This window comes from Carassius carassius, chromosome 2, assembly GCF_963082965.1.
Source record: "Carassius carassius chromosome 2, fCarCar2.1, whole genome shotgun sequence".
Lineage (NCBI taxonomy): Eukaryota > Metazoa > Chordata > Actinopteri > Cypriniformes > Cyprinidae > Carassius > Carassius carassius.
The window spans coordinates 6,162,900-6,185,509 of NC_081756.1; the positions used below are offsets into that span (position 1 = coordinate 6,162,900).

Here is a 22,610-nt window from a genome sequence, read left to right on the forward strand (position 1 = left end):
CGGGAATGTGTCGCCACACTGACTGATGGTAAATTTGCCTCAGAAACAGAATCAGAATGAGCTTTATTCACAAGGAATTTGTTGTGTTTTTTAGGAGGTCTTCGTACAAGCATACATACATATTAGGACTGTAACAATGTTCAAACCAAACTGAAAAACAGCAATACACCCCCCAAAATATGCTTTGTCAATTGAAACATTCATGTGTCTCAGTATCAGTGTACTGGATCTGTGAATTATGTCTTAAAGGAACAGCAGTCTATTCCTGCCAGGGTTTTTTTTATTAACAACAAAAGACAAGGAAATCAGTCATTTCTCTTGATTGAATAGTTTTTGTAACTTCAACAAGGGTTGGTCTTTCATTTATGGATTGAAATATATGCACTGTTATTTTACATTTGTTTACTTTTCAATTTCGGTGCCTGAAAATGACCGTTAAACACCAGATTTGTATCTTTGCTTTATTATATTTATTTGTGCTTTTGCATTTAGTTAGATTATTTGTTTTTATTATTCTTAATTAAATTTGTAAAAATAAATAAATAATATATATAATTTGTGGCCCTGGACCACAAAACCAGTCACACTGTCAAATGTCAATTGTTAAAAAATAATCTGAAAGATGAATAAATAAGCTTCCCATTAATGTATGGTTTGTTAGGATTGGACAATACTTGGCTGAGATACAACTATTTGAAAATCTGGAATCTGAGGGTGCGAAAAAATCTAAATATTGAGAAAATCACCTTTAAAGTTGTCCAAATGAAGTTCTTAGCAATGCATATTACTAATCAAATATTAAGTTTTAATATATTTATGTTAGGAAATTTACAAAATATTTTAATGGAACATGATATTTACTAATATCCTAATGATTTTTGGCATAAAAGAAAAATCTATAATTTTGACCCATAAAATATTTTTTCTGGGCTATTGTTACAAATATCCCCAGTGACTTAAGACTGCTTTTGTGCTCCAGGGACACATTTGATATTATTTTCTTAATCTAGTTTTATTATCTGAACTGTTACACCCCTAATACATGACATTGAGAACATTTAAATAAGACTAAGGAAAAACTACAAATAAATATCTGAAACAAAAGATTTATGTAAAGATTTGGGCATTACTTACTGTATATTTAGCTGTATAAAAACAAATATCCTCCTCACTACCAGAAGAAAAAAAGAAGTTGAATTGTTTCATTGCATAAGAAAAAAAGGGAAAAATAACAGTTTTGAAAAATGTTTTATTCATATGTTATGTCCTCTGTAGAGAAAAAGTCATGTTGTTAAAATAATTAAAAAGACATGAATAGACATGAAAAGGCAAAAACAGTCTTAAAAAAAATCCAAACAATTTTTTCTTTGACCAGACTTTGTCTAAAAATGATTCTCAACTATGTTTTGAACATAAGTACAGAATGATTTGATATAACATTGTGCTGTATGCAACATATGAGTAATGTTGTAACAAAAAAAAAGAAGTGTAATAATGGGAGTAATAATTGGCACGATTTTCATTATAATATTTAATATTTCATATGGATATATTGAAATATAATTTCTTTCCCTTTTCATTTGTTGTGTCCAATAAAGTGTGTAATAAACATGTTTTAGTCCTGGTGTCCTCTACAGTGGACATCTATGAAATCAAAAACACATTCATTTGATTCGAAACCCCATAACAATTTCCTGAGATGTTGATTTATGACAAACAATTGTAAAATTAGTCAGATTAAAATTGTCATTACAAAACATTGAATTTGACCAATAAATTAGCCATTTTTAAAGCCCAAGGAGAGAGAGTGGTCATGGAGAAATCTCCAGATTTAAAATAAATAAAATAATGTCCTCTACAGAGCACAACACTCCATAGATGGATGACAGGAGGATATCCATGTATTTACATAACAGTAACATTATACTCGGATGTAGCCTACAAATAACCAGAAATATGCAAGGAAAACATCTTAACAATTATTTTGTCATTGAGACGAAACGGTTTTGTCGAGAGAATGCGAGATATATTTTCATGGCTGGTAAAAACGGTATTTATGATCTCGATCAGCAGGTAAGAAGTTAATTGCAGACCCTGTATCCTCGACTCTCCGCCTCTCGATGCGTGCATCTTCCACGCGCGTGCGTCAGTGCTCGGAGCAGCCAGTCGCGTGAAGCGCTGATGACAGACAGCAGCAACCGATATCAGCTGAGATGACCCATCGAGCACCTCAGCGTCTCGAGCGCGTCACGTCCTTCGACCCGGAGCGCGAATAACCGCGGACGAGCGCGGATCACAGACTGCATCCTGCTATCCGGCAAAGGTGGGTGAGAATACAACGGGCTGCGACTCCTTCATCACCCTCAGTGGTCTGGACTGACAGCACACCTGTCTCCTAACACAGCATGATATAAGATTTATGTTGCATTTATGATGCATTTTGCAGCTGAAAGCAAACGCCCCTCGTTCATCTTTCTGATGACCAGCTGATTTATGCATATTGATCTGCATGCTGTAAATCAGGTTTTAAGTGACAGATTCCCCAGTGAGGATGTGTTTGACCAGCTGGTTTCATCAGCTAGATGATTTAAATGAATGACTATAATGATGTTTGTTCCAGTTTTAGCATGACATTTGCCTAAAAATGTTAATTTAGCACTGAGGTATGTTAAAAAAGGCTTGTGTATGTGTTAAAAAAGTTTTGAAATTATTATTTAAAGCCGTTATTGAGATTTAATGATTCAGAAGTCTGATTAATACCAATGCTTTACAAGAGTTTGTTGAAAATGAAAAATGGAAGGCTATGCTGTCCTCGAATGCTTTTAACAAGCAACTTTTCGTTTAACATTAAAACGAACCTGTCAAGTGTGAGACGGACCTGTCACTGTGTGATATGTCTTTAGCACATCAGGCGTGTGTGGCATGAGCTGATCTGGTCTGCTTCCATCTGTTTATCTTGGCCTGTAAGTCTTGATGTTCCTATTTCCTCCTAAAGAAAACAATGAATTGAACAAATGTAGGAAGTACAACAAATGTAGGTGGAAAAAATAGGAATTACAAACAGGTAATAAAAAATTATTAAATAAAAGAGGTGATTATAAAATGATATACAATTTGAACTAAAAGGAATCAGATTTATATGTATATAATTGTAGAGTTCATAAGAAGAGAAAAAGAGTTATTAACTAACCAGGAAAGAAAGAGTTCTTTTAAGCTGTAAGCATTCCACTGTGTTGCCTGCGGTACACTGCATGTTTTTGAGGGTTAACTTCATGGCATAAAACAAAAATAAAAAAAAAACTTAACATGAAATGCATATTTTTGGAAATCTGAGGTTCTTATGAATCAAACGACGCAAGCCATTTTATGAGACAATCAACACATCAGGTGCATTCAGTGTCTTTGTCAGACTGCTAACGTGGCTTCATGCTGTGATCACATTGCTCCCAGCTATAGTCATCCGCAGGCATCTGTTAACAAAAAAATTAAGGAAGAAACTTTTTTCCCTTTTTCAGTTCGTTCAAAGTTGTTTCACTCAATACCAGTTAGACTTGCTGTGATTGTGAAAGCATATAATTTCTCTTGGGTGTGCCTTACTGGTGTTCCTTTACAGGAATGCTAAGGGGTTAACTCATGATTTGATTCCAGCACTCAATACACAACACATAGTGACATGACACCAGAGTAGAGTAGCCTGGTCTCCAGAGGTCTTGCCTGAGCCAGGTCGAAATCCCAGTGACTTTCAGCGGACTTATATTACCAGCCCAGTTCCTTGTGCATGTTAGATGAAGACGAGTCTGAACCTGAAACACTCGTTTCAGCAGCAGTGAGTGTGTGTGATTTATTAAAGGATGAAAAAATGAAAATTTGCTGAAAATATACCCAGTCTCAGAACATCCTAGATGTAGATGGGTTTGTTTCTTGATCAGATTTGAAGAAATGTAGCATTGCATCACTTGTTCACCACTGGATGCTCTGCAGTGAATGGGTGGCGTCAGAACGAGAGTCCAAACAGCTGATAAAAACATCACTATAATCCACACCACTCCAGTCCATCAGTTAACATCTCTTGGAAAGACAAAAGCTATGTGGTTGTGGGAAAAAAATCCACCATTAATAAGTTTGATTAACTTCAAACCATTGCTTCTGGACAAAATGCAAGTCCATAATCCATTATAATGTGTACTGCAGTGAAAAATATTCACAGATCAAGCATCGTTTACAAATGAAAACAGTCCAAAACAGCTCTAAACAAGTATATGGGTGGATTTTAATGTGAGAGACAACAGGAGATGGAGTTTTTTACTGGATAAAGCATATTTTTTACTTGTATTTAAGCCATAAGTGTGGATTACTTTGGGATTATTGTGATGTTTTTATCAGCTGTTTAGACTCTCATTCTGACGGCACCCATTCACTGCAGAGGATCCATTGGTGAGCAAGTGATGCAATGCTACATTTCTCCAAATCTGATGAAGAAACAAACTCATCTACATCTTGGATGGACGAAACTCTGGTTCATGAACAGATAGTGTACATTTTATTTGCCAAATGAAATTTACATTAAAATTTATTTTGACCTGTTTTTGCCTCCATATAAACGACTCTTCCCAAAATAGATAGCATATGTTGGCAATGTGTTAATTGCCATTTCTTGTAATTGTAAATCTTACTAGCAATTTATAAGTATAAATTGTTTCTATGCCATTTTTTGTAATGCTTTTTTTCAATGTCAATTTACCAAATTGCGTTGATGTTGCTGTTTGACTTGATTAGACTAAACGTTATTACAATCTTGATGCTTGAATATCTCATTACTACAGTAAAAGATCTGGAAAGAGCTTTGTTTTGAGAGTCTGATCGTCGCTCTCCTTGAAAGTCAACAGGAGAGTGTGTGTTCAGATGAGATCAATTATATGACTCTATTTCAATATTAATAGACTCTTTAATTGGTGCTAATCTAATTTGATGGGGCAAAGTACAGCGACTGTGTAATATGACATTTACAGGATAGATTGTGATTGTTATGACTCAATAAACATCAAGTCAATATAATCCTTCATTGCTATGATGTCAGTGGATGTGATACCAGAGTTGTGTTGCTCCTGATAATTCTTGCGTGTATCTTGAAAAGGTAAAGTGAGTTGTGGAGACGGTTTCTGCTGTGGTGGTATGTGTCGGCATTTAAAGTGAGAATCTGATTTGATCGTCTGTGATTAAATATTTACCGGTGGCTTCTCCACTGCTCTGGAGAAAAGTGAAATTGGGGAAGTGTGTGTTTTTTTTTGCTTGCATGCATCTGTCTGCTGCTTGCGTGTTTGTCAGAGTAATTTGCAGCACTCATTAAACTCGCAACCTTTTCCATGACCCTTACGTTAATTTCCCTCTGAGGATGCTGTGTCTCACTCATCCTCGTTTTCTTCAGCTTGACTCTTAATGTCTGTTTGGCTGTATCAGGGAGTTGCATGTATGTTAAAATGAATCTCATCCACCTAAATACAGCTGAGCTATTAAACGATAACGATAATTATCATGATCTAGATGTAAGCAACTATGGAAGACCAATGGTTAATTTTAAATAAAACTAAAACAGATTACAGAATCATTAAATCTCAACATATAAAAATTAGGGGTGAATATCGATTAATATCGGCCGATAATTAATGCGCATCTCTTCAGTAAAGCCGGTTCTCTAATCAGTGGTAAATTCTATCAGGTACACAGAGCCATTGTTAACTGACAAGCTGCGCAAATCCACGTTCATTATCACCATTGATTTGCGCAGCTTGTCAGTTAACAACAGCTTGATTAGAGAACTGGCTTTCTGACGAAATGCGCATTAATTATCGGCCGATATTTATCGTGCACCCCTAATAAAAATGAGATTGTTACAATTTATACAGATGTTACCGTTTTTGATAATGAACATAAATTTACATCTGGATCTCAAGCTACTGATAAATGTGCATTTCTAAGAGACCCCCCCCCCCCCCCCCCCCCCCCCACAAAATTTTTTATTAATATTGCAGCCTGCATCATTAAAGTCAGGAAACACAAATCTCTTTCACGATTTTAAAACTGTATCAATCATTTGAACATCCAGAAACTAAGAAATTAAGTGTATTATTATTATTATTATTACTATTATTATTAAAAAAGTGATTGGGAAAGTGTAAAGAATTAAAATAAATGTCCGGTTTATAATAGTTATTATTTTATCGGACAGTATGGGAAAGAAAAGACTTTTTTAAAGAAATGTAAAATTTTATAAATGAAGAATGCATTAAATTGATCAAAAGTGATGTTAAACATATTTATAGTGTTGCAAAAGATTTGTAAAAAAAAAAAATCTTTTTTATTCAGCAAAGACTTTACACTTTTCAAGTGACAGTAAAAGACATTAATGTTGCAAAATATTTATTTTTCAAATAAATGCTGCTCTTTTAAGCTTTTCACAATAATTCACAATCATTTTCGTTATTGATAATAATAAGAAATGTTTCTTGATCAGTAAATCAGCATATCAGAATGATTTCTGAAGGATAATGTGACTCTGAAAACTGGAGTAATGATGCTGAAAATACAGCTTTGACAACTGGAATAAATTACATTTTACAATAAATTATAAATGCAACTGTGGTAAGCATAAGGGGCTTCTTTTAAAAACATAATAAAAAAAATTCCAAACAATATTTGCATGTCAAAAGGCCAATGTTTTTATTTATTGTTAGTCACTGTCAGCATGCAATGTAAATATAGTTTCAGTCTGTCCGTTATAGTGAACACAGCTTGACATTTAGCTAAGCTAACGATCTCCCGATACAAATGCTTTAGTAAACATCATTAATGAGGTAATTATGGAATATATTAAGGTATGAACTCCCATGAACCTTTTCAACACTTTCTGGTTCTTTGGTGAAACACAGATAAAACTCTTCTGCCATTGACAAACTTCAGTTGTTGTATCAAATGGCTCCACTTTGATCTCAGTGTAACAGCGGACTGAAATTAGCCGCTTTTGTGGTCTCAGTGATATTGTGTTTCAAAGCAGTGTTTTTCATCCTGTCATCTCTGTGAATGGAGAAGGGAATCTCTACAGTCTTTCCATGTTTTCTCAGAAAACTTCAAATGGGCTCGAATGAAGGCATCGGAGGCTGTGCTGTTGGTTTTAGTGTCGGGAAAATGGAGCTGGTTTTCAGCCAGGGCCTCTTCTGGCTGTCATGCATAGGATTTCTTGCATGACTTTAATATGTTTGATCTTTAATTTATAGGGTGCCAGATATGTTATAAAAAAAAAAAATTGTATTAATTATTATTAGATTAATTTATTCCTAAAATACATTTAAATTTTGTTTTAACAATTATTATTATTATTAATGTAATGAAATAAATTTTGTGCACAAATGCTCTCATGCATTGAATTTCCAACATACTATGTTTGATGGTTAACTTATAGTGAATTATTTAGTTTGTTATTAATATATATACAAACAAGTAATTTAAACTTGTAATAAAAATGTATTATTTAATTATAAATATTTATACTTTTTATTTTTAAAATATTATACATCTCTCTCTTTCTCTCTCTCTCTCTATATATATAGTTATTATTAATATTATTATGTGTAAAATGTCCTGATTTTTGGTTCGACTGATTGAGTCAAAGATGTTAAAATTTGCATATCTATTTTTTAAGTCATTTGTATAGAATTGAAAGGTTGAGCACTCTGCGTTATGGGATTTTCAGTCGTATACTGCAAATTTTTGCTTTTTGTTTCATTCAGATGCATATAAAAAAGCTGAACACTGCGCAAAACAAGTACACAGTACGTCATTCCAAACATACCCATACACTTACAAAAACATACCTAAACACTAATTTTATCACTGAATTTTATTCTCAGACTCGCGGTGGATGGCCTGTTGCTCAGGAGCTGCTGAAGGATTAATGAAATGCTCTTTAGAAAGGGCCTTGGCTATTGGTCTGTTACAGATGCTCCTTCCCAGCAGCTGATCCATGCAGACACAGAGCGGTGCAGTTGCCCCCCGCGGGAGAGTGCAGGGCGTCTCTCACTGCTCTGACAGCAGGAGTGTATTTTGCGTTATGTGATATTTCAATAAGTTCTTTAATGTCAGTTAATGGTCACATGATTTATTAGTAAGCATAAATATTATTATCGTTTATTTTTTTAAGTTCTTGTATTATTGACTTTCTAGCTGGAATTTAAAGTGGACTCAATCCTCTTTTCACTTGTGATATTTGTGAAGTCCACAATAGGTTCTGGTGTTTTAGGAACCCAATCAAGTTTAATAATAATAACTATATTCAATGTATTATTATCATTATTGCTGTTGTTGTTATTGCATTATTATATTTGTGAATTCCACAATAGGTTCTGTTGTTTTAGGAAGCCAACCAAAATAAGTAGTAGTAGTAGTAATGACAATAATAATAATAATATTGATAATAATACTTTTAATGCTAATTATAAAAATGAAGACAAATGGATAAGTTTTACATTACAATTGTACTGTAACACGAATATTTCATGCTACAATATACAATACTAATATTTATGTTTTAAATTCTTCACTTCTAAACGTTCTAACCCTTGAACTTTTAACATTTCAAACCTCAAGCTTTTATTTTGGTGGAAAAACAATGAAGTGCTGTAAAAATCTGTCCACAGAAATGGTGGAAATTCATTTGAATGAGTAAAAACAGCGTTGCATTCGCAAAAAAACAGCGTTGCATTCGCAAACGCATATTAAACTCGCGGGACGCTGTAAACACTGGATCACAAGTGGCTCACATGTAAATGAACGCAGTGCTGTGCTTCACTATGAAATGGCAAACGATATCTGTCAAAATACTCAATTTGCTCTTCATCGGCTCACAATCCTCCGTTTACGAAACCCTTGAGTAAGTACTTCATCAAAATTGTGCTTTTCTTTTAGTTCCTTTAAACCTAATCAAGACATGTTTGTGAATGCAAACACTTACAGCACATTTGAAGGAAGCTCTATCGCCCCTCAAGCACTGAGTTTTTTTATTATTAAATGATGCGTGTCTGTGAGCTTATAATGCGCTGTCAAGCAGCACTGTCTGCACTCGTGCATGTTTCTGGATGTAATGTTCCCATTTTTCGCTCATTGTTCCTCTCACACACACACACACCCTGATCTCTTTGATTTATCTCCCCGCAGCGTTACACCAGAGGTGGTGCCATCTGCTCGAGTCCATAAACTGGCGCTAGTGAGGGCCGGACAGCTTTGCTCTGATTGTTACATCTCTCACAATAATTCAATCTTGCGCTTGGCTCATCTGGCGCTAGAGAATCAGATCTGTCTGCCTCTCGGGATGTTTTAGTCTGCAAGGATTTAGTTAGACGAAAGCCATGGGATTTGAACCCATGACCTATTGGGATGCTCTTGCCGCCTCATTCGTTCTGTGCAGGACACATCAAATCCTGTAGTGGATGCTGGAAACTGATTTGGAAAGGCGCACTTCTTTTAAGTGTTTCTAGAGTTCAAGAGTGCAATCTGAAGGAGTAGTTAATCACGCACTTTTTGAATAATTATCCTCATTCTCGATTCATTGTCACTGATGCAAGAAAACAGATAGTTTGTTTAGCTGTTTTGTGCTACATAATTAGGAGCGACTGGAGACATTTAGTAGCAGGGCAATGAAATGTCTTTGTGCAAATCTGCATAATCTGCTTTGATTTCATAATTATATTCCGTTTCAGAGTTGCACTTTAACATATAGCAAGTCAGAATGAGGTGATTTTTTTCAATATATATCAAAACAGTTGCAAAGACATATTCTCATGTTTGCGGTTCTCTGATGTTGGTTAGTGGTAGCATGACATGCAAGTAAACACGAAATATTTCTTTTTATTCAATCGTACATAACGTGAAGTGTTACTTGTACTTTGTGGATGGACTTAAAATTGGACCCAAAGCGTTGCATTCACAAAGGCATGTTAAAGCTGCAGAGATGGAGTTTGCTGCATTTTCTAAATCAATAGGTCGAATATATATTTCAAATATATATCAAAATGCTTGCTTTGCAAGACGGTTACATCAAATCCCTCAATGCTATTTGTTCTGTTCTTTTGCAACTGTAAACTAGCACAGCTGATTAGTTGACAAATACGTTGTTATTTAAAAAAGAAGGACTAACTGTGATTGTTGCACAACTGTAAATGGTCCCTTTTAAACTGCAATCGTACAAGTTAAGAACATGTGTAAACGTCAGCTTAGAGCAGGAATTAGTGTTGTGAAGTAAAGAAACGTCTGCGTGTCTAATCTGCTCTTCTCTCAGGGGTATTTGGGGCAACTGGCGGGCGGATGATGGGACGGTGGACACTTTGTGGGGCATAAACATGCGATGTGAAGAGGACGCTGACAGAGCTGCTGTAGATGGTCATTAAGTGCTGTGAAAACAACAAACTAAAAACCAATCATTTCTCAAGGTGTGTGTGTTTTAAAGGCCACTGCAATGAAGTATATGATATGGGGTTTGCTTTTTAAAATGTGTAATTTCTTCTAGTTTTTCAGGGAACACATTTCACTGGCCTACGTTTAGGATTAGCGCCTGTATTCTCTGGCTGCTTATATTTTTTTCCCCATTATTTTCCTGTTGCATTAATATTCTTTGTGAGGATAAATCCAGAGGATACAACATAATGCACTGCAGAAATGATAAGACATGAAATGGTGAAGATGCCGTCAGTGTCCCAGCAATGAAAGACTGTATTTTTAAGTGTTATATATGAAATGTTTTATATAACGAATTGTATATTTTGTAATAATTGTGTCTGTTTGAATTGAATGTCAGTAGCACTATAGTAATGTAGGATAAAAATAAAATGAATTCTATATAAAAGTCATAAAATCTAATAAAATCTATATTCAAATTAATGAATTACAGTAGTGTACTGGATTCTTTTTTACAGTAATTGCACCGTTTTACATGATTACAGTACCATGTAGTTACTGTAGTGTAAAACTGAAATACATTTATGGTATAGTAAATCTCAATTACAGTAACTTGCTAGCAACAGTGTTACCAGCAAGTTACTGTAAAAACCCATTGAAACCTTTAACAGTGAACATCGTATTTCCAACAAAATAATTTGACTTTGCTTAAACCATCTACACTGAAATAACACCAAGGAAATATAGATTCAGAAAAGGCTCTTAAAGTCAAATATCTGCTCATATACCTAAATATAAAGAGTTCATTTAAAAAAAAGTTATTTATTTCTAGTTGTGAGTATGTGTGTAGATGTGGATGTAGATGGATGGGGTTTGCTGAGGCTCATTTTCAAGCTTCATGTCCCAGATTGATTCTTTTTGGGGGATTTAGACAATAATGCCACATCAGATGTGCCGACTGAGAGAGAGGGGATATTTCATGCTTTACTGAATTGTGAATACAATAAAATACTCTGGAAGTGCTTTGTGGTGTGAAAAACTCAAATATAATATCTGAGGATTCTGTCGCAGTTCCCTCAGACATTTATTTCTTCTGAAGTCCTTCTGAAGTACCCAAAACTAGCTTCGTCATCTTAAACAGGAACTAGAGAAGTTTAACATATTGTCAAATCGTTTCAGTAATGGATTAGGTGACACCTTTGAAAAACAAAACTAAATCTAAATGTGAACGAACCCAGCCTTCGTAATGTGTTTGTGGATAATATATCTCAACAGGTTGTCCATTGAAAGAGTGTTTTGGGTTTAGTAACTTTAAGCTCTATTGACAGCCGGGTTGAGCCTCATTCAGAATTGAATTGCAAAGGATCTTTTAAAGTTCAGGAGCTTCAGATGATTTGAATAATCAGTATTTTAAATGACACCAACAGAATTTGTGTGTTTACAGAAAATTTCTACAATATTTAGTAATAGCTTGTAAGTGGTGACTGTCAGTTTGTGCACGTATGACAGGATTTGTAGAAAAATTTATACAAGGTCAGCAAGATGATGAACATTATTAATATTATTAATATTTAATAATTATTATATGATGCAGTCACACTTGTAGCAATATTTGTTAGTTCTGTTGTTGATTGAGGGTTAGCATCATCTGAGGTCCTCTTAGGGGTCAGCATCATCTCTTCTCAGGTGTTCTGGATCCAGACTGGAGCTTTTGTAAATCCGTGGCAAAACATAGAAACAAATAGAGACATCATTAGCATAGCTGCTAATCCAACAAAGTAAAATTAATTAGTTTAACCCAAGCTAAAGAATAAGAATGCACATTTGATCAGATACAACTATACTCACAATTTAAGATACATTATTCAAATGCTTGGCGAAAGAGATGCGTTTTTAATCTAGATTTAAACAGAGAGAGTGTGTCTGAACCCCGAACATTATCAGGAAGGTTATTCCAGAGTTTGGGAGCCAAATGTGAAAAAGCTCTACCTCCTTTAGTGGACTTTGCTATCCTAGGAACTACCAAAAGTCCAGCGTTTTGTGACCTTAGGGAGCGTGATGGATTGTACGTGGTAGAAGGCTAGTTAGGTACGCAGGAGCTAAACCATTTAGGGCCTTATAGGTAAGTAATGATACTTTGTAACTGATACGGAACTTAATAGGTAGCCAGTGCAGAGACTGTAAAATTGAGGTAATATGATCATATTTTCTTGACCTCGTAAGGACTCTAGCCGCTGCATTTTGGACTACCTGTAGCTTGTTTATTGACGAAGCAGGACAACCACCTAGAAGTGCATTACAATAGTCCAGTCTAGAGCTAAACTAGCTTTTCTGCATCAGAAACAGACAACATGTTTCGTAGCTTGGCAATGTTTCTAAGATGGAAGAATGCAGTTTTTGTAACATGGGAAATATGATTTTCAAAAGACAAATTGCTGTCCTATATAACTCCCAGATTTCTGACTGTAGAGGAAGTAACAGTACATCCGTCTAGTTGCAGATTGTAATCTACAAGATTCTGTGTAGTGTTTTTTGGTCCAATAATTAATATCTCTGTCTTATCCGAATTTAATTGGAGAAAATTATTGGTCATCCAATCTTTTACATTTTTAACACACTCTGTTAGCTTAGATAATTTAGAGGTTTCATCTGGTCTCGTTGAAATATATAGCTGAGTATCATCAGCATAACAGTGGAAGCTAATTCTGTATTTTTTAATAATATTACCAAGGGGCAACATGTATATTGAAAATAGAAGGGGACCTAGGACGGATCCTTGTGGCACTCCATATTTTACTGATGATAAATGAGATGACTCCCCATGTAAGTAGACAAAATGGTAGCGATCGAACAGGTAGGATCTAAACCATCTTAGAGCCTGCCCTTGAATACCTGTATAGTTTTGTAATCGATCTATGAGTATGTCATGATCTATGGTGTCGAATGCAGCACTAAGATCAAGTAAAACTAGAAATGAGATGCAGCCTTGATCTGACGCAATAAGCAGGTCATTTGTAATTTTAACAAGTGCAGTTTCTGTGCTATGGTGGGGCCTGAAACCTGACTGAAATTCTTCATACAGATAATTTTTGTGCAGGAAGGTGCTCAGTTGAGCAGACACAACTTTTTCTAAAATTTTAGACATAAATGGAAGATTCAACTCTTTCAGTAATTTAGTGGTTACAGGATCTAATAAACATGTTGTTGGTTTAGACACAGTGATAAGTTTATTTAGCTCTTCCTGTCCTATAGTTGTAAAGCACTGCAGTTTATCTTTGGTAGAGATGGATGAAACTGAAGTGTTAGACGCTGTAGAATCTACATTCGCTATTGTATTTCTAATGTTATCTATTTTATTTTTGAAGAAATTCATAAAGTCATTACTATTTAACGTTGGTGGAATATTTGAATCAGGTGGCGTCTGGTAATTTGTTAATTTAGCCACTGTGCTAAATAAAAACCTTGGATTGTTTTGGTTATTTTCTATGAGTTTGTGGATATGCCCTGCCCTAGCAGTTTTTAGAGCCTGTCTATACATGTATTTCTTGGCGACGTCATCACTGCTTGCGCACACAACCAGGAGGCAAAAGACCCGCGCTCTTCGTACCGGAGTAAAGGGTTTAGGCTAGTAGCATAGTGGTGGTGTTGTCGCTAGTCAAAATGCCAAGGAGTTGTTGCGTGGTCAATTGTACTAACCGAGCCAGTGCTTGGTGTCAGATGTCCGGATTTTGATTCGTAAACAGTTGGACGTTTTACATAATGTTATATTAATATGAAACACAAACAAACAGATCCAACTCTGAAATTGCAATTTATTATTGAGTCAACAAGAAATTACAAACAATGCGAAATCTACGTTAATTACAATGTTGTCTTACTGAACTCGCTATAACAGATAGCGGTTTTCTGCCTCCTGGATGTGCGCGCATCAGGTGTTGTTTGTATACAAGAAATCTGTGTATAGCTGGACATACTGTATTTCTATGCAATTCTAAAAATTGAATGCACTGTACTCCTCTATCCCTCACAGCCTCGTTCCTGTCAGAATGAAGTATGGTTATAGGGCTTTTCTACACTCTTTGTTTCTGTGGTCAACCCTGAGTTCAAAACTGATGAACTGCAAAGATGCTGTGATTCCTCGAGTTCCTTCTGCCCTCCAGAAATCATCACGTGCAGAAAAGCAAGTAGAAAATGTCAACACAATAGCCACATACGTAAATGTCACTATTCCTACACTCTTTATATATATATATATATATATATATATATATATATATATATATATATATATATATATATATATATATATATATATATATATATGTATGTATCAGGGGATTTTTTACCACCACTTAAATTACTGCATAGTTTCACAAATTAAAATTTGAAAAAGTTAAAAATTCTAATTTATTGATTTAATTAAACCTTTTAAGTTGCAAACATTATTTTGCATAAACTTAATGGAATTGTCTTAATAACTTGTGAAAATTGGTCAGTGTAGTTCTAGATGCCAGCATTGCTTTTCATAGGACTGGATATGGAGAATAAATATTTAAAATAACTGTGTGAGTGCATGTGTGTGTGTGTGTGTTCCTACCTGACCATATTTTGAGTACAAATATGTACCCAAAAGTAAGCAGAACCTGACAGAATTGCCAAAAACCTCAATTTTGGGGCGTTTTTTTTGGAATTGTAAAAATGCAGAAAGTGTTCTGAAGGGGAAGGGGTGGGTTTAGGTAAAAAAAAAGTGTATAACTATCTGTATATAAAAACAATTGAAGTCTATGTAATATCCCCATTTAGATAGCTAAGTAAACGTGTGTGTGTGTGTGTGTGTGTGTGTGTGTGTGTGTGTGTGTGTGTGTGTGTGTGTGTGTGTGTGTGTTTTAAGGGAAAGCCTGTTGGCATTTGCTTTTATGTTTAACATTTAAGACTTTACAGTGATGTTTGTTGTTACCATTGTGCTAAAGAGAAACGCTCATGGCCAAGTTGTGGGTGGCTATATGAGCCATGACTGTGCACAGGTTTTTATCCAAAGTAAACTTTTAAAAGCTTGTCACTTGCCATGACAAAAGCCAAGGAAGGTGGCATGGTGCTAAACCTTCAATCAACCAATGACTGTGAAAATGCCAGTGACAAGTAATACCTTATATGAACTAATTTTCATTTAACATGTGCTACAGTAGCTGTTGATTTGAAAGGGATCATGAATTGAGAAATCAAATTTTCCTTGATGTGTTAACATTTAAGAGGTCATTGTACTATAAAAAAAATACCCTGTAGGTCCTCATTAGTCCAAAAACAGCTTTTATTGAAACCAAGATCAGAATCGATTTTGTCACATTATTATGTTATTAATAGTGCAATGAAAAACCACCTCTGCAGAACCACATTAATTACATTGAAATATATATATATATATATATATATATATTTATATATGTGTGTGTGTTTGCGTGTGAGTGTGTGTATATATATATATATATATATATATATATATATATATATATATATATATATATATATATATATATATATATATGGTTTTCAACATGGTTTTATTTGAATTTGTCATAACTTCAGAACATTTGTTTTTAGAGTGTATATCTGCCCTAGCGTGTCCCAGACGTCTATAACTTTGCATGCCTGGCTGGATGTTTCTCATGTCACTGCTGGATTGGTCACACAAGCTTGGATGTATCACAGTAACTCGACGCCTTCTCCAGAGAGCATCTTTCTACAATAGCACCACTCAGCACCGTCGGATCACAGCTTGACTCTCTGTTTTCCCCCAAAAGCCACATCTTGATTCCAACAAAACAGCACAGATCGGATTCTAATCTCCTTGCCTTCCCCTCAACTCTGGCTTTGTGTGGCTTGAATGACAGGGAATGATCATGAATCTGTTGCGGTATTGCTGGTCTTAGTGTACCAATGAAGGGATTACGTGTTATTTTCAAGGAAGATGATGTTTTTAACATATAATTCATAGTTAAATGTGTATTTTCTTTGCTTCTAGTAAAACTCTCCCTCTTTTGAAGGTTTTACACTAGTTTTTGGAAAATGGATGCAGGGATATGCAAAAAAGTTACGTTTCCAACAAGGGTTTGAAGAACCATTTTTCAGTGAACAGTTCTTATTTTATTTCTTAGTGTGAAAGACATTTTAAGAACCTTTAAGAACTATATGGTTAGGGTTAGGATTTGGTTTAGGGTTACTTGCATGTAATTATAATTAATTTAATTAATTATTAATTTAATACATAATTAATTGTTATTATAATAGTTTATACGTGTTATGTGTAACAAGGACACCTTGTAAATAAAGTGTTACCAGAACCTTTTCTTAATATTTTTTTTATATGATTGTTTTGTTCAAATTTAAAATAGTCTGCACTACCAACAGTCACCTGAGCTAAACAGTTCACATCAGCTGCAAAACTCATTCAAAGCAACGCAACTCTTAACACATGGCTCAAAACAGGCTCAGTGCAGCCAAACACTACACACAACGCTCATTGAGATAACACACACTGTCACTCAGAACACAAGGCTGAAATCTATTCTGTTTTGAATGTGTGGTTCACAGTTTTGACAGCAGTGTTAGCATTTGAACAAAGTGCTGTAAATCCACCGTGTTGTGCAGGTTGTGGTTAAAGTCATGGGATAAGTGTGTAGAGTTTTGAAAACTGTGTTCAAGCAATGAAAAACGAACTAGAGTTTGGTCCACAGGAACTGCTGCTGTGCAGACTGTAGTTAGAGTTATGCACATGTGACTCCAGTTGTGCCCATTAATATATACAATGCAATTCAATACACAAACAGGGGCTATAATGGTACTGGGGAAGAGTGCAGTGTTGTAGAATTAAACAAGAATACATTAAGATTTGTTTGGTAAGTTATGCTGAGAATTCTCTTTGATGTCATCAAGAATGTGATTTTCTACCCTGGTCTAGGCTCGATACACATAATGTTTTTAAAATTCATGACCAAATCTGAAACTACTGTAGATCTGGGTATTTGTAATGTAATGTCTTTTATCTCATACTGTGGTGTTGAATACTTGTGCGTAGGTAGGTGGATGGTTGTGTGGGTGAATCGTGTCTTCCTCTGCCTCTAATTTATTCTTTCTTCTTGCACAGAAAAGCACAATACCTCTACGAACCCTTCCCTCCTTGTACATAATCTGAGCAGCTCTCATTGGCTACCAGATTTTTCAGGATCATTCGAAACACACGCAGTTACATTTGTGCTGATACATGACAGTGACTGGTCCTCTAAGGGACCACACGCTCATGCCATTGAGGTGTGAAAAAAAATTCAAAGAGTCATTTAATTGTCTCTTTTTATTGTTGATTGGCATCAGAAAGCGAAATGGCTTACACTATTTGTAATGCTAATTAAACTAGAGTAGTATCAGGGCTTGGTCAGTGGATATACAGTAAAGCCAGGTTGTGTAAAAGTGCCACTTGATATGGTGAGAGAGAAAGGAAAGTGAGATAACAGTAATTAGAATCCTAGAAGAGGTGGCCCTGACTCGTATGGAAGATGTCCAAGACTTTGTTAACCTTAGATGTTTGCTAATACGTGACACCTGTCCTGTCCTTGTTCTAGGTTTGTGTGTTTTCTTTGTCTCTAAACATGTTTGTTTGAATGACCCAAAACATTTAAAAAGGCACTTTTCAATTTGAGATCCAGCTTGTAAGAAAACACTTGAATTTATTAATTTATGTTGCTCCAGAGAACAAACTTGGTGTTCTGGATGCATGTAAAATCTATGAGAAACGTATACCTTTGTAAATTACCATTCTTCTCTTTTGCAGTGAAAGAACCCGGAGATGTCTCAGAAGAAGATATTCCTAGTATTGATTGCAATCAGTACTGTCAGCTTACTTCTGCACCATGGGGGTCACTTGAACTTGTAAGAGCCTTTGAAGAATGATCCTTCCATTTGTCCCTACCTCGTTCCTATTGATGCAAAATGAGCAATGAGCCATCCCTCCAGTTGAGCCAAAAATTATACATACTTCAGCTGATGTAGCTCTCGTAGCTCCATGAAGACACTGACAGTCTAAATGCATCTCATGCTGATCTCACACTGCAGCTTTAGCTCTGATTTTCACTACCAACTGTTTTGTGAAATAGCCGACAAATCCGAAATCAAAGGCAAATTGGTGCTAATTCACACAAGTGACAAATACGCAGTGTGAATTATCAAAGACGTGATCTGAGAGCTATGTTGCGCTCTCATTGGCTGTAGGTTATCGCTGATGTATTTTTCAGTCAGAACTCATTTCACACAGCAGGATTTTGAATGCCTGTGAAGTTCGATAAACGGGAAGTTCGGGGAGGAGTTATTTCCTTATCATTTCTCGCATGCGTTTGGTTGTGAAATACAGTTTGCAGATCAGTGGAACACCAATCCACTGTGCAATGTGAACACAGAGGCAACTAAATGCTGCCCCAGATAGTCACGCAGTGTGAAAAAAATTGTTATCCGATGACTTTGAAAATGCAGTGTAAATTGGCTTTAGGCATTGGGTATCCAAAACTATTTTGGCCAAATATTTGCAGACGCCAACATTTCAGAGCATCACTACTCATTCCTCATTTCTGCCACCTTTTTTTTTATTCTATTCCATTTGATTCTGGCTTGATCCTGGCTGGTTTAGCTGTTTGACCAACTTGACCAAATCCACAAAATGTCAAAAACCAGCATACCAGACCAGAACAGGCCAGCTGAAACCAGCAAACCAGTTAAAACTTGATTATGTTTTATCAGTAGGGTATTTTTGTTTTTGCCTTTCCATTTTTCTGATCTTTCATCATTGATTTTGAAAACTTACTGTGTTTTCTTGATTTCTGCATTAATTCTCCCCCTCTAAATGCAGGACATTCGAGGCATTCTGGTTTGGCTGTCCATTCTCTTTGGCCTCCTCCACCCAGGGCAGCAGTGGACCTTCTGCTAAACACACCAGTGTAGCCTTCCTGAAGACGCACAAAACCGCCAGCTCCACTGTGCAGAACATCCTCTTCCGCTTTGCTGAACGCAACAACCTCACTGTGGCGTTGCCTATTACCACCTGTGACCACCAGTTCTGCTACCCACGACCGTTCACTGCCCACTTCGTTCATCCACACACCACACCACCTGACATTATCACCAGTCACTTACGGTTCAGCCGGACTGAGCTACGACGCCTCATGCCCAACAGCACAATCTACATCACAATATTGCGGGAACCGGGAGCAATGTTTGAGTCTCTGTTTACCTACTTCAATCAGTACTGTCTTAGCTTTAAACGTGTTCCAAATGGCTCTTTAGAGACTTTCCTGGACAACCCGTGGAGCTACTATCGTCCAGAAGAGAAGGATTCAATGTATGCGAGAAATACACTGACCTTTGACCTAGGTGGTGATAAAGACCGGCCATCTTCAGAGGCGCCAGCGTATGCGAAACGATTTGCCACAGAGATGGAGCGAGTGTTCTCCTTGGTTATGATTGCCGAATACTTTGACGAATCTTTGGTGTTGCTACGCCGCCTGTTGTCTTGGGATCTCGACGACGTTCTGTACGTTAGTCTCAACATGCGCACGCCTGACTCCAAGAGTAGCCTTTCCAGCGAAAATACAGCCAAAATCAGAGCCTGGAATGCTATAGATTCCATACTGTATGATTACTTCAATGCCTCATTGTGGCGACAGCTGAGAGAGTTGGGACTATCGTGCGTTAAGCGTGAAGTCCAGCTGTTGCGTCAGTTTCGTGACCGACTTGTCCACAGGTGCTTCGGCGGCCATTTGCCACCACTTCGCTCTGCTGCACAGATCATGAATAAGGAATTACGGCCTTGGCAGCCCAGTGCCAAAGTGGCAATTGTTGGATATGATTTACCAGTTAACATGACACAAAAAGGCAGTGTTCCTCCACCAGATGAGTGTCTAAAGATGATAATGCCGGAAGTGCAATACACACGGCTGTTGCTGCGCTCAGAATCCCTACGTTATCGAAAGAGGTTTCCATTACGGAGCACTCAGCAGACTTCACGAACTGTGGGACAAGCACGGGCACACAAAGAATCTCGGAGTTTGAATCCGCGACCCTCAAAGACGATGTCTCAGAGCACCAAAGGAGCACTACGGCTTTCCCAATGACCAGTGTAAAAGGATGGTTAAACTTCTTTCCTTTTATTCCCCATTCCTTGCAGCTTAATGTCCATGAGATGTTGGAATTACTTGAAAGCTTGAGGTCATACCTCATTTTTATTGGATGTGAGCACAACCAAACATGCGCTCACAACATAACTGTTCTAAAAGTTAGAAAAATCTTTGAGTGTTTCTTAATTTGTAAAGTATAAAGGTAGAGGAAAATATACCTTGAAGTCTAAAAGCCTGACATCTGGAATGTGTCTCAATCTCTCAAGGACTTTCTCTCCACATACATTCCATCACTCACTGTTTGTATTTAAGCCATCATTACCCTTCTGGAAAATCCTAAATCAGCTTAAGTTTGTACCTAGTTTAAATTGTTTATAGCTACGTAGCTGAAGCTAATCTCATGCCATTGCTGGTCTAAGCTTGTATTGACGGTTGATCAGCTGTATTACCTGCTGGTGATGTTTAAATGACAAGCTTAGTTAGAACTACCTTGTTAGACTACCAGCTAAAAACCAACTTGGTGTGACCTTGATATTGTTTTTTTTTTCTAGTAATCGCATTTGAGCATTATGAGGCTTCCTTTTTACCAACAGCACTCTGTTTGAGTGTGAACTTTTTCACATGCTTATCAACATACTGTCAGCTGCACCTGAGCCACAAATCACCATAACTGACTCTTCAGTTGTGGTCCAAAAAACCAGCATCATGTGTCGATGATGATGCAGCCATCTCGAAGGATATTTCAATATTTAATCATTTAAATTTTAGCCTCTACTTGGGCAGCGCTAGGGTTACACAGCCCTACATTTTTATGAGGCCACTATGGACCAGGCCAGAGAGGTTTATCCTTGACTAGAAGCCGAGAATGGTGACAAAACAGTTCATGAACTTTGAAGAATCATCACTATATGTCAAAAACCAGAGTGAGCAGTGTGTTAGTTTCATCTTTATTTGTTTTTATTGTGTTTTTCGGGATAATGCAGTGCACTTGCAAATATGTAACTTATCAGCATTGTGGAGACTTATTCTACACAGTAAATGCAAACTCTTCTAGCTGTGCACAAATTATTTTAACAATGCCTGATTGCATACTTATGTAGGGTGTGCTTTTTGTCTAACTTTTCTTTATTGGAGCTTCACTTAACAAAGGCATTGTGATGTAGATGTACTGGGTGGTGAACGAACAAATGACGGTGGCCACCCTCACGAAGAGTAATGCCAGTTGAATGTAAGAACATTGCTCCAATCTGTATATTGTGTCTTTATAATTAAACCGCGACACTGCATTTCTTTCTTTTAAGCCAGTGGTTCTGAACTGGTTTGCTTTAAAATAAATTTAAGCCAGTGTTTCCCATCCCTGTTCCGGAAGGCACCCCAATACTACACATTTTTAACTCTTCCTAATCAAACACACCATAATTAACTCTTCAATAGTGACTACAAGACCTGAAATGGATTGGTTAGATAAGAGAGACATCTAAAATGTGTACTGCTGAAGTGCCTCCACTAACAAAGTTTTGAAACACTTATTTAGGGCACCAAATAAAAACCGAATACCTCTGAAAGAACAGCCTCTTAAGTACATTGTTTCTAATGTTGGTTTCTTTGCTGTTCAAAGAAAGAGAAATTTATTCTTGGACCGGATTAAACTAAATTTGCTGTTTTCACTTGAACTTTCCCGCAATTAGAATTCCCTTTGTACGGAAGTGAGGTTTTCTTTTTGAAAATCATAATTATCATCCTTCATTTGGAAACATCTTATGTATTTCTTCAGACATACTGTATTTTAGAGAATAGAATTTTGAGCAACATAGCAATGTGCGCCATAACATAATTACTAGTCAAATTAAGGTATGTAGATTAAAGCATCACGAGGGCCATGAAAAATTAACCACCCATAAACCAAACTAATGTTTTTAGGAGTGCTAGATGATACCTACAGATATACTGCTAGTGTTTGTTGTGAACATATGGTCTGGATCTATGAATCCCAAATTATAACATTCTCATCCA

The 22,610-nt window shown here is 36.3% G+C and overlaps 1 protein-coding gene across 3 annotated transcripts; it reads left to right on the forward strand.

The window, feature by feature from the left end:
- Positions 1 to 1,965: 1,965 nt before the first annotated feature.
- On the forward strand, positions 1,966 to 21,598 carry gal3st3 (galactose-3-O-sulfotransferase 3). Of its 3 annotated transcripts, XR_009423128.1 has the most exons (4): positions 1,966 to 2,323; positions 18,266 to 18,363; positions 19,334 to 20,746; positions 20,793 to 21,598. XR_009423128.1 is itself a non-coding variant. In XM_059505835.1 (3 exons), the coding sequence occupies exons 2-3, from the start codon at positions 18,281 to 18,283 to the stop codon at positions 20,592 to 20,594; spliced, it is 1,344 nt and encodes a 447-aa protein (XP_059361818.1). In that variant the 5' UTR covers positions 1,966 to 2,323; positions 18,266 to 18,280; the 3' UTR covers positions 20,595 to 21,598. The 3 variants fall into 3 exon arrangements, 2 of the variants coding, with proteins under 2 accessions (XP_059361818.1, XP_059361819.1); XM_059505835.1 differs by having other exon boundaries at positions 19,334 to 21,598; XM_059505836.1 differs by lacking the exon at positions 1,966 to 2,323 and having other exon boundaries at positions 17,816 to 18,363; positions 19,334 to 21,598.
- The last annotated feature ends 1,012 nt before the right edge of the window (positions 21,599 to 22,610 follow it).